At 35.9% G+C, this 13,385-nt stretch overlaps 2 protein-coding genes across 2 annotated transcripts; one reads left to right on the top strand and one right to left on the bottom strand.

The window, feature by feature from the left end:
• Positions 1–97: 97 nt before the first annotated feature.
• On the bottom strand, positions 98–13,324 carry LOC112043158 (muscle M-line assembly protein unc-89). Its single transcript, XM_024078452.2, has 5 exons — positions 10,664–13,324; positions 10,055–10,230; positions 9,423–9,633; positions 8,476–8,619; positions 98–3,800 (listed from the first exon to the last, which is right to left on the bottom strand). Exons 1-5 carry the CDS (start codon positions 13,055–13,057, stop codon positions 3,642–3,644), a joined length of 3,084 nt encoding a protein of 1,027 aa, XP_023934220.1. The 5' UTR covers positions 13,058–13,324; the 3' UTR covers positions 98–3,641.
• On the top strand, positions 3,808–8,461 carry LOC112043161 (uncharacterized). The gene is made up of 3 exons (XM_024078455.2): positions 3,808–5,169; positions 6,386–6,565; positions 7,331–8,461. The coding sequence occupies exons 1-3, from the start codon at positions 5,074–5,076 to the stop codon at positions 7,766–7,768; spliced, it is 714 nt and encodes a 237-aa protein (XP_023934223.1). The 5' UTR covers positions 3,808–5,073; the 3' UTR covers positions 7,769–8,461.
• Positions 13,325–13,385: the final 61 nt, after the last annotated feature.

Here is a 13,385-nt window from a genome sequence, read left to right as displayed (position 1 = left end):
CCTCCTTTTTGGAAGTCGATTAAAAATGTCACTGCGCATGGCAGAAGCTTATGCGAGAGTTTAAACTAAATGGATATAGGAAAAATACAAAAAAACATACTATGAAAGGCACTTTATTTTTGTAAACAATATAGGCTAGTTGACACTTTTTAAAATGGGTGACTGAAAACAAAAAAAAAACATACATTGACACATAAAAATTTAATTTTTTTTTAAATATTGTTTTTGACAACACAAGCCAAAACGCTATCAGCCATGATGGTCTACCTATATTTTATCTGATACATGACAACACGTAAGCCCATAAACAGTAAACCTTAACAAAAGTTTTTAACCAAATTATTAGTTGTTAATATTCCTTTAGTGACATCAAGTAACATCGTGACGTCACAAAATGGTTAACAGAGTTTTTGAAGTTAAAGTTAAAGAATTTAAAAAAAAATTCAAATCAAGGGATAACAGCGTTTTTGAAGTTGTTGTCAGTCTGTTACCTTTTCACGGTTAAACCGATCAAAATGATCAAAATTTTGGTATTATGATAAATGGGACCTTGGGGCAGAACATAGGCTACTTTTTATCCCTAAAATTAAAAGAGAAGATAGGGTGAAATATGGGTTGAAAGTCGAATAGAATAGAATAGAATACCTAAACCCCGTTTTAAGATTGAATTTCGTATTTTCTTTCATGATTTATGCATAATCATAATATATAAATCGAAAGGAATATAATAACGAAACGAATACTTGAAAACAAAGGTGAAATTTGGCAGGGAGGTAGTTTTTAGTTAGTAGGTATCGACTAAGAACGTATTTTGCGATAGAACCGGATAAAAGAGGTCTAAGGGCGGACGAAGTCACGGGCGTCCGCTAAAATCCATACAGTTCGAACCCTTATTCCATGTACTATAATAACTTAATATTCTTTATATTAAATTTGATATGAGTCAACTACCCTATCTTATTTTTATACTTACATCTACATAAACTTTGTGAATTTAATCTAAATAAACCCTATACTGATTCGAAAAGTACATTATTTACTAATTACTTTAACATAAGGATTAATTTTATACACAAAAGGAATGAAATGCACCTACCGAAACCACGAAATTGCAATTACAGTTTTATGTTAACAGTTACTTTAATCCTTGAAAATATTCAATGAGAACTTTGGCTGAAAATATTATTAACATAACCTAAATGATATGATAAACTCATATTATATCTAAAACAAAGAAATAAACAATTTAAACTACAACATAACTATAAAGTTTATTTTTTAAATCTTTCTAGTAATTATGATCTAACAAAACCGTCGCTTTTTGTAACTGCTATCTAAACGCCAGTCTCCAAAAATGGTTTATCGTCCAAATAAAAAAGCAGTCTTTCTCCAATATAAAAAAAAAACAATACAATTCATCGTATATTAAACAAAAAACTAAAATATCGTAGTTTGTATCCTAATACTGCAAATTCATATGTTACAATATCATAAGAACAAACTTCAAAAAAGAAGTTGGTTTTTATAATATACAGGAGGCTCCGTTTTTGAAATCAGTCAAACAAAAGCAAATTGAATGACAATTCAACGACACCAAATGCATTACATATATTAAAGGTTTTTATGTTTATTCAAAATTGGTTTTTTAAAAAAAGCATTTGCAATGAGACCAAACTTTTTTGTATCTCATTTATTTAAATAACACATTTTTCGAAATCTTCAGTAATACCTATAAAATATAATTTAAAATTATTAAAATTATATACAAAAACAGCTTCAATCTGATTATCGCCATGCGGAAAAAAAAACATCAACGATAGGGTAGTTGACTCATTTCAAATTTGGTATAAACAATATTAATTTTTGTTTTAAACTGAAATGTTTCAAGTTATAGTTTTCCTGGAATCTCGTTAAAAACAGAGATGGTAATTACTATACTTTCGGTACAAATATAAAAAAATATGGTTTTTCATATAAAACTGACAGATGAAAACTAGTAACTTGTTTGACGTAATGGCAAAGATAACCTATAGACTATAGACCATCATGGCGGACAGCGTTTTGTGACTTGTAATCAAAAGTTTAATTTAAAATTTGGGAGTATAAAAGTCTCAAAAAAATACAATGTATTTTTTAAGATCTAATAAAAGAAAAATGAGCAATTTATAACCTTTTTAAAATTTATTATTGCACAGCGCAATGGAGCCACTGATTTACCAATTAGCACTATCTCGGGTCTAAAGATCAGATTATTGCTTCCGATGATATTTGTCATGAATTTATTGCATTTGCAGTACTTAATAGCAAACTTAGATATTTAAAATTTTATAATAATTTAATTTTTAGACATTGAAACACAAATAGTGTAACACGTACCCTAAATGCAACTTAAAACTAAGTTTAACAGAAAGTGAATATTGTATATATATTTTTTTGCATACACACTTTTTAACTAACTCTAACCGACCATAGATAACCAAAATTCAGCAAGACTAAACAGTGTTCAGTACTGTGAACACCACAGACACATTACAATAGACCGTAGAGTTTCAAAATTCATTATTTAAAGAAACTACCCTTCTAAAAGTCAGAAATATAACGCCAAACTAAAGTAGTCCATTTGTCCACTTATAAAGTAAACCCTTACATTCAAATTTCTCAATTCGTTATTTCATTAAACAATACGTAACATTCAATAACGCAATCTGTTATATAATTTCATTATTTACACGACATAGATACTTTCTTTCAACAAATAATGTTCAAAAACATCGTGCAATATCTTCCCCACTTGCGAAATGAAGTTAATGTCGATAATGAGGATAATATTTTGTATAGAATAATAATAGTCGCGCGCACAGACCGATTAATATAATCGGTTGAGATGTTTAATAAAGTATATAGAAAATATACACATCTCTAGAAATACAAATGTTACCGCCAATAAAACAATTTAAAAAAAAACATTAGCCACAACATTTTTGAAGCAACTAAAATTCAATTTCGATTAGTTTTCATTTACATCTTTTAAAAAACCTAGTCTAAGATAGGTCATAGACATTACTTGTGAAGGAAAACGACATTATTATCGACAGAATCGTAAATATCGCTATCGGCGATGGGACGAAAGTATTATTTTCAATACACCGATGACAATGTATTTTTGTCTTCACGATATATCTCGTAACATCTTACCCGCCCACCACACACTGCACTAGTAGCGTGGAAAGTAAGCAAATGTGTGGCCACGTTAAGGTCCGTTCATATCTACAGACATTTAACGTGCCAGACACGTACTGTGGCAGACAAAATAATATGCTTCTATACAGTGTTTATTGAGGTATTTATATCTATAGTAACGCACCGCGCAGACGTTGACAGACTAGATATAAATACGGTAATAAACACTGTATAAAGGGACCTGTGCTCGTCCTGTCGCATTTCAAGCCGCTTCCCACCGCTTCCAATCATGTCGGCACGAGTCAAATTACTAGTACGCGATAATTTGTGTGTGTAGAAAGACAGGGCAACATCGCGGCAGCGCGAGCAGCATTGTGTGGCTGATATTAGATCTACAAGAAAAGTGCGCGACAACTAGACTATATACCTATAGTAAATGTTATACAAAGTGTGACGCTGGCCTAGGCGGCGTCTAGCGTAGCTCGCAGCAGCTCCTGACCCTCCACAGACGTCCAGTACTGCACCAGCAGGTCGCGCTCCATCTCCAGACTCGACAGGAATGTGAGCTCCGCTTCGCTGTTGCTCTTCAAACTCAGCAGTCTTTTCTTCAGTAGTATAGTCTGTAACAACGATACGATACGATTGTACGATTTATATACTGTAGGAAATAGTAGTCTGAGACGGATATGACGTCAGGTGGCGCGACTTGGTTCCGTAAATAGTGGGGAGTTAGAGAGGGGTACCGATCGGTTGGCGGGAACGACTTGCGATACAAGCCGCTCGGTCGACTTCGGTATGCTCGTGGCGTTCGAGCTGTCCACATTTCTTGTTGTGTAATTCTTTATGGGTTACTTGGGATATGCGGGGAGAGTGAGTTGAGTGGAAAAGGGAAGTGTTTGTTAACAGTCAAAGGAGCCTTTAACTCTACACACAACGTTCACAAGTGTGTGGCTCCGCTCAAGATCATTCTCTGCTATTCTAGGGCCTTATTTTGGTGACAGTTTCGAGTTGTTAATTAATTTGTCCTGACAAATGTTCTGAATCATAACCTTTTGTTCAACATTGGTTTTCTTATTTTTGTAATCCACTTCTGAGTGTACTAAAAATACATTATCAATGCAATGTAACATACAAGAGAAAAATACATCATTATCAACCAATAGCGGATAAGTTGAAATTTCACTGTCTCTTTCGTCCAAGGCAACGAAAGAGTGAGCGATATTTTAGATTCTTCGCTATTGGTCGACATTCGTATTTCATCGTTATCTTTTAATAAATATTTCTTATTACTTTGTTTTGCTATAACTAATCAACTGATCATAATGAAATTATGCATTGACAGAGGTACAAAAAGTACATAATACACCAATCATCCAGAGAAAAGTACTATAAAAAATATAGATAAAAACCGCCTCGCATAAAAACTCAACATAATACCAATAATAATTAAGCAGCAGCGTAATGTCTGGAATCCCGGAATACAAAAAAGAAGTAAAAATTACTAGAAGCATACCACTAATATGTATTTGATGTCCCGAATCTAAGAATACCGTGAGAAAACGCTTGTTATTACAAAACATTTTCAAATACAAATTATTATTGATCCAATATCCAATAACATTTCTTTACTAATGACAAAGGTAATAAATATTATTAATTTAATATATATTTTTCACACAACTGATTATTTTTGAATATTTTCTCATTTCATTTAAAAAAAAATCTTTATAGAAAATTCTCTGTATAGTTCGAATTCGAATTACGTATCATTGGTCATTGCATTACATTGAATTCTAGAAGCGGTAAATGAACATCAATTACATAATTTATCTTATCAATCTAGGTTACGACCTCAAAATAACTACGAAATGTTAGTTTAGATTTAATAAAGTAATGGATACATTAAAGTTTTTGTTCCTAATGTTTTTAATTCCAAACATAAAAACGAACGAGGAAAGTGAAGAGCCGATTTTATATTACTACGGTCTCGTAAGTGATACCATAAATCCTTATAAGATTTTAACTGGACAGTTTCATCATATTACTTTTAAGTAAACATTACTAGCTGACGCGGCGTGGTTCCAGTTCCCATATAGGAGTACGGAGATAATATATAGCCTATAATCCTCCTCGATAAATGGGCTATCTAACACTGAAAGAATTTTTCAAATCAGACCAGAGTTCCAGGAATTAGCCCGTTCAAGCAATCAAACAAACAAAATCTTCAGCTTTATAATATTAGCATAGATAACTGCACTTATGTATATACAACTACAATCTAAATGTACATAGATAGTATTAGATGTGTTATGTGTGTAAATTTTAATAAATATTCAGACATCAATACTAATAATAATTATAAAGAAGAGGTATATAGTGTAGTAGTACTGGACCGATTTGAAAAAAAAATTCAACATTAGAATCCTATATTGTTCTTGAAAAACATAGGTCATATTTTTCGTAAGGGAAATTAAAGTACTCGGGTGAAACACCTTGTAGTCTGCTAGTTACAAGTATAAAGAAGATGGAAGCTTCTGGCAGCTGAAGTCTCCCTATAAGGAGATGAAATCTTTCACCGCCATAGGCAGTACATACATGGAACGTTTTTATGAAGAATTTTATTAGGAATCGCGAGCAGTGTCATCCCTACATGGTTATTATCATCCAGGCGAACCGCTTATCTTTTTTAACTTTAAAAATTTAGTTCTGGAATTCCTTTTCAGTGTTTCCTACCACCTATAGTCCTATAATTTAAACGTCTTCAAGACAGCAAATGCCTTGCATTCCATTAGCCATAATAGTAGTCTAGCTAACCAATTTTATCACTATCAGTCTATTTCAAAGCCACTACAGTTTTTCTTTTTATTATTGACTTCTGAGTTTGCACCACAGATATAAGAGGTAAGATTTATAAAGTGTCAATTCTTTGTATTGAAACCAGCGTACCCAGGGGCGTGACCTAAATGGCTGCTTAATATTTAGTGAAAAATTAAATATGTCACCCTTACTTTAGACTTGAATATTATTTATTCCTTTTGTCACAGAACAAAACAAGACTGCTAGTACATGCGCGGACACGCTTGCGTTGTTCCGCACACCTGGGTGTACGCGGGCCACGCCGCCTTGCTATTTCTATTGCTAAAAGCGTTAGCTTTTAGCGTTGTCTGTTCTGTGGTTTGCACGATTGCGTTATACAACACAACAGGAAGAAAGCGAGCGCAGTCTGCCGTCGTGCGCAGCGCAGCAAGCGTGCTCTGCGCTGTTGCAGCGCTACTGGCGGCGCGCTGCGCTGGTGCGGTTATGTCGCTGCGGCCGGAGGCTGCGCTGCGACGAGCGAGCGCCAACCGAGCGGCGCATTGAACTCAATAACCGTGCGCATCTACAGGTAATCTACATCGACGTCGTATGTGACGTGTTTTTAGAAAAAAAAAGCCGTTTTTATGGAATGATCTGACACTTTAACATTGTACGACTAATTTAATAAAATGAAAATGGATGCCCATTATAATAGGACTATTAGCAACTATTCAAAAACCATTATGCTGCGAGATCCAGCAATGACATTTAATTCATTCACTGATGGATACAGGCAGCTGTTACCGATCGACAATACACTTTTCAATGTTCAATCGTCATTCCAACGACTTGGAAACCTAATCTGACAGGTAATGTACGGCAAACAAAAACTGCTATGACTTAACTAGTTATGCTACAAACTCTTAAAAGCTCTTATTCTTAAATCTATAACATCCGATGCTATTATTATCTGTACTTTTTATTTATGTATTATAGTGAATTTTCCAAAAAAATAAATCGGATTCTATTCAAAACATCATTTGATGTTTGACAGTTACAATAAATAAACATCATCGTTAACAAATTTTTCAAAGCATGATGTGTGAAGATCCTCGAGGCCCCCTTGACCTTGTAAGAGGCGGGGGAATTTTCTCCCCCCTGGTAATGTTCTTCCAGTCCCTTTCGCTATTCGCTATCTTATAACACATCTTGGGCTACAAGAGCAGCCAGTAGTATAGGTTTCCAAAGTACAGGCGACCTTGCAACTTGTATGTAATAATTTACTTAATGAATAAAACCTTTTTTTCATTTTTCATTCCTCATAGGGCGTTAAAACAAAAGGTTTATTTTGCAGTTCTGTCGCCCAGTGACAGGATGGCGTGAGTGTGACGTGAACGAGGTCCCCCTGACGGTCGACACGACATCCGAGCGAATGAACCCGGACGAGCTCGAAGAGTTGCATCATCAGAACATACAGTTAACACCGCCCAACATCACCCTCGCGTGTCGGTGTCGCTACCCCAACTACTGGAAACTTAACACAACAGACAATGACGTCACGAAGTACCAATGTACGTCATTACCGCTGTGCAAGAGCGGTGACTTTTGTGGGAACGTAGTCGAAGGCCATCTTTCTTTGTATCAATCGTGTTTGTGTCCCAAAAAGCATATTTGTGTGCACAACGGAGGTGTCCCACACTTGCAAGTGTCTGAGTTGTTGTATCGAGGCACGGGCTGGAGAGCGCACTGCCAGCCCGTCAGTAATGACTACAATTATGATGATTATTATTGATATTTGTTGTAAATAAACTCTCCAGAGTGATTTACTTTACATTGTGTCCTGTTATTTTATTACTCGTATTTTAATTAATAACATATAAATTAATATTCACTGCTTTTTAAATTTCCTTTAAATTTTTTTTTAAATATACTTATAGAATATTTAAAATATATTTCAATTTAATGAACCTCAGACATAACATAACTGCAGGTTCTTGAAAAGTACAAAAAGGGATTGTGTCAAAGTTATATAAGAACGCCATGTAATGTCAAAGCTTAAGATAACAAAAACTGTTTCACTATGCCTGTAGATGGCAACACGCAACGTCTTATTACAATTTTCGTAACGCATTCACGAACTTACTCCTCAAGTGAAGCATTAAGAAGTTTTACTTAAAAATTAATTCCATACAAAAGGATGGCTTCACCTCATTGATCTCCTATTAAAAGTAGATGCACAATCAGCTACTAAAAAACGTCCCCACTCAACGAATGTCAAACACAACTTTTTAGCACCCAATTCAATTAGTAGTAGTATCCTTAAGGTTGAATTTGCACTGAATTTAGGATTTTATTGAATATTGGACTATATTTAAGGGTCTTTAGGTATAATTTTCTTTACCAATAATTCTAAAACTGTCAAAGCAAAATTGGCTAGTTTTTAAGTGAAATTTTCTACATGATTGTGCGTCCTTTAATTATAAGAGGTCAACGCCTCACCTGCAGCGGTTGTGCGGCGATGTCTCTCGCTACACTCTGCACCTGCTCGTCGAATCTGTCGGGCCACAACACGCGGCTTACGAGCCCGCCTTGTAACGCCTCCGTCGCGGACAGTCGACGACCAAATATCACCAAATCGTTCACCTGAAATTACAACACAAACATTTTATTAATAGAGTAGTTGACTCGCATAAAATTTAATAAAAACAATATTAATTTCGCGCACTACATGGAATAAGGGTTCGAAATACACAAATCGCATCACAAAAAAAATATGAATGATATGAGTGATCTGTTCCCTAATCCCGTGGGAATACTGGGATAAAATGTAGCAATTATTCACTAATAATATAGTTTTTTTATTGGTGAATGAATTTTTCAAATTATTCCAGTAGTTTTTGAGTTTATTTGCTCTTTATAAAAATACAAATCTTTTCTCTTTATAGAAGTGTTTGTGGACTACCTAGCTACTAGATATCACTCATACAAGTTTTGCTTTTTTCAAAGAATATTTGTTATGTCTTTTATTAAAAAAAAAAAAATATTCCCATTCCCCTCCAAATAGTGGCCTGTGTTAGGAGTGGGTACGACAATAGACCAACGGGGCGGGGATCGAACCATCACCCCACTGCGTAAAGGAGTTGGGAAGATGGTGGTGTTTTAACCTAGTGCCCCACATGGCACGTTAAGTCATTGGTTTCGGCCATTAGCATTGGATCTGAGCTCTATATCTCCTCCTATCCCATCATATAAGGAGGTGTAGCCCTTTAGTTGGCCAATAAATTAGATAGTATACATATAGTACCACAAACTTTTCTAACTCAGTGACCAAAACTGGAACTAATCAGTCGCCATTTTGCAAAAAATTACACATATAAGTTTGTGGTGCACACAGCATACATTTTGCTGTGCTGAACCACTTCCACTACTACTGCAAGTGTACCCACCAGCGCCTGCGGCAGCGGGCGGCAGCGCGCCGTGAGCGCGGCGGCGCCAGGCAGCACGGGCGCGGCGGCGGCGGCCAGCCAGAAGGACGCGCCCTCGGACGCCAGCGCCACGTCGCTCAGCGCCACCAGCGCCAGCGCCACGCCCGCGCACGCGCCCCACACGCCGCAGCACACCAGCTTGCTGTGCTGCGCCACCACCACCAGCAGAGACCTGCACAGTACACTAAATATGTAGCCATCTGGTTATCCTAGCAGACGCCTGCGACTTTGTTGGCATGGAAACCAATTGTTGCTTATTTTTAACCAATAACACAGCATATGCAACAAAAACCCTAAAAAGGAATATTTTCTGTTTTTTGCAACAACACACCAATGTGTTGTATGAAAAACATGTGAAATTGGTGTGTTGAGGAAGGATATAGCCATGAGCCCTTATGCTTCCTTGATAAAATAAATACAAATAATTCCATCATATATTAATATTGCTTAAGCCTTAACAGCTCAATGTAAATTCAGTCTCAAATCTCAGTCAATGGTTTACTATTATATTAGGAGAGATGAATATTAGCCATAAAGACACAGCAAATGGATTCTTTTAAATGAGAACAGACAAGTAGATTTTTTGTATTTACCTGACAGATTCTGCTAGCTCGTAAGCATGATTTGCTATTATTTCTTTATTTTCACCCAATAGCAGACTCAAGTCCAAACTGGAGCATAGTGTGCCACATTGTGATTCTAACAGAGTGATTGATATATCTTGCCTGTTGTCCACAAGGTTGAGCGCTTCCTCCAATTCCTTCAAAATCTGTAATTTTTAAATTACAATATAATATTTCTAGTATCCTTTAAACTACCTCAATGGTTAAACTACCACACAAACAAACAAACCATTAGCAAAACTCTATAATTAGCATCGTAAAATTATATTAATTATATTAATAATTTCATAGCAGATGCCGCTTGGTTTTACCTGCATGGTTCCCGTTCCTGTAGGATTACAGACATAAAATATAGCTCATAATACTTGGTGATAGTTTAGCTTTCAAACAGTGAATGAGTTTTTTAAATAAGTTCAGTAGTCTTCAGTAGTCTAGTTCAGAGTTTATTCAATGCAACCAAACCAACAACACAATCTTTATATTAGTGTAGATAAAAAACTATATAGTAACTTTTGAGAAAAATAGATGGCAAAAATTACAACAATTTAGCAATTTTAATAATTAAATGGGAAAACTCACCTCTACACATATTTTTACACCAGTTTTTTTAATACATACTATGGCTAATCTTTGATCAAATGTAACAGATATATATTTAAATTGATCAAGCCTGTCTTCTCTTGAAGAAGTTGTGACACTTTCATGTTTCTTCTGCTTTGCAGGCTTTTCAATTTTGGAATTCTCTCTTTTCCTTTTATTTAGCGCGAGAGATAACTTCGAATTTAACTTCTCTTTAATAGATTCTTTAATAGATAAACAACTATCGTTCTTGTTTATCATTTCATTACTTGACTCTTTAGGAAGTCCCGACTGGAAGACGGTTTCCTCATTGTCAGGTTTTTTTACTGTTTCATGCTGTGGGGTGGGCGGTTGGGATATTCTTGTGACCTGTGACTGTGTACTTCCTGCCTCAACGTCACTGAGACGCCGTGGACTCATACAGCTGCTAGAATATGAGCTGGAAGAGTGCCGTCTGTAAATAATAGAATCATCTGCACTGTGCGTCTCGAAATCTTCACTGACACAGGGAGATTTCACTGAGCTACTCAAAGTTGGTCTATGTTTTCCTCCGAGAAGTTTTTTCGCTTCACCTTCTTCATACTTGCACTCCTTTTTTCTCTCTCTAAACTTCATTTCCTTACTGTCCGGAGTAGAACTTTGAAGTTTCTTAATGAATTCTGCTTTTGTTCTTACATTCTTTTTGCCCTTGGATGCCTCAGGAGTGAGCTGGTATATCATATTCACTGCGCCTTCGTCCATTAATAGCTTGTCAACTTCGGTTAACCGTCTATGTTGTTTACTATTTTTCGCAGATGGTTTTTTCCACTGCAATTTAGATAATGGTGATTTTGATTTAGATCTCTGTATCACTTGCTCCAACTTAGGTTTCTTAGATGGTGTTGGCTCTTTTGGGACCTGGGCCTCCTTAGGTTTGCTTTTACCTTTGGTGAAAGTATCTGGATTGTCGGGGTCAAATATAACTTTTTTCTTTATGACTCGACTGATCCTGCGTGTGCGACTGTCAATGTCTATTTTGGTTGATTCTTCATAAAGTTCAACACTTGGTGAATCTTTCACTGACGTCTCCAATGAATCATTATTGGAAACTATGCTTTCTTGTTTTTTTTTAAGTTCCTCCAAATCCTTTATCAAGTCTTCACCCTCCTGGATGATGCTAATTTCATTATTCTCTGTGGGCTCATCTTCCCAATCCATGACAAGAGATTTGACAATACTATCTGTTTGTGTTTTATCTTGATCAGTCTGTAAGATTTCCAGTTGTTTCTTGTCCTCTTGATCTTGTTCTTTATCAACTACTTTATTGTCTTGTTCTTCATTGTCAAGTTGAGACTCTTCAGTGCTGTCTGCATGATTCTCTGGAAGTTTATTGTCTAATTGTTTTTTCTCTTCCACCAGCGTCTGCTGTTTTTCTTTTTCCATATTCTTACCCTTAGATGCATCTTTTATGGGACTCTTTGTTTTTTCACCTCTTTTTATTTTAGGTGACTTCAAGTCACTTTTTTTTCTTGAGTTTCTTGATAGTCTAGATAGTTGTAGCAATGCTCTCTCAGCATCTCTATTTACATTTGGAGCAGAGGTGTCAGACACTTTAGGGATAGGCTGTTCTGTATCATCATTACCTTCCAAAATATCAAGTAACTCTTCTTTATTAAAAATTTCTTGTTTCACAGAACTATTATTATTCTCAACATTTTCACTGACATCAGATGAACGAAGTACTTCACTCAATTCAATATTTGGTCCCAATTCATTCAAGATATTATTTGCTTGATCACAGCCCTGGTTTTCAATGACCATTGATTCACTATCAACTTCATTATCATTTTTTTCTACCACTACTTCAGTTTCAAAATGAACAGTACTCACTGAGGATTCCATTTCAACTATAGTCTCTGTTATAATTCCTTCTTCAATACAAATCTCTTTTTCAGACTCTTCTACAGTTTCAGTTGTAACCTCATGAGGTATCTCATCAGTGGGAGATATCTCACTACCTTGCAGAACTTCAGATTCAGTATTAGAATCTGGTACCTCTATTGCTGCATCTGTCTGATCCATTGGGCTTTCAAGCTCGCTTTCCGGGGCAGCGGCAGCTTCAGTACTGTCGAGAATAGGCTCGACATTGTCTGAAATAGTCACATTTTCAGGTTTCTCGGTTTCAACCCCCAGTAGGTGTGACTCTGGCTGCGACTCCAAGTCCGGCTGAGACTGCTTCTCGGCAGGCACATCCGCATCGGGATGACCGCCTTCGCCTACGGTCGACTCGGCGCAGTCGACACCATTAGTTTTGTGACATACATTTGACTCGTCGGCACTCAGTTCTTCGATTATATTCAATTTTACGACATCTATTTCTGTAGTAATAACTGGATGTTCCTCCACAGTTTCCATTTTATTTTACACAAGGCTTCGGCTATGCCTAATTGCCAAACACTTTAACTGAGTATAACCTAGCGTGTTGATAAATAAATCAAATAAACGCAATAACTCTCAAAGTTAAAATCGACACTTTACCGTTTACATTATCACTTTAGAACTTTCACTTGATTCCCATTAAGTTTAATAATTTTACGTTTTTTAATATTCTTATTCGACGACGATATTCCAATTTTTCAATTTCTATTTATCAAAGCGTCAGTCCATTTTATTTCCAAGCGAGCAAAAAAGGGTTGCCACTTGCCAGCTATACAATAATGCTATAATTTTAATGATCTTGGTA

The sequence above is a fragment of the Bicyclus anynana genome, chromosome 15, assembly GCF_947172395.1.
Source record: "Bicyclus anynana chromosome 15, ilBicAnyn1.1, whole genome shotgun sequence".
In the NCBI taxonomy this organism is placed as follows: domain Eukaryota; kingdom Metazoa; phylum Arthropoda; class Insecta; order Lepidoptera; family Nymphalidae; genus Bicyclus; species Bicyclus anynana.
This window is presented reverse-complemented; position numbering and strand designations above follow the sequence as displayed.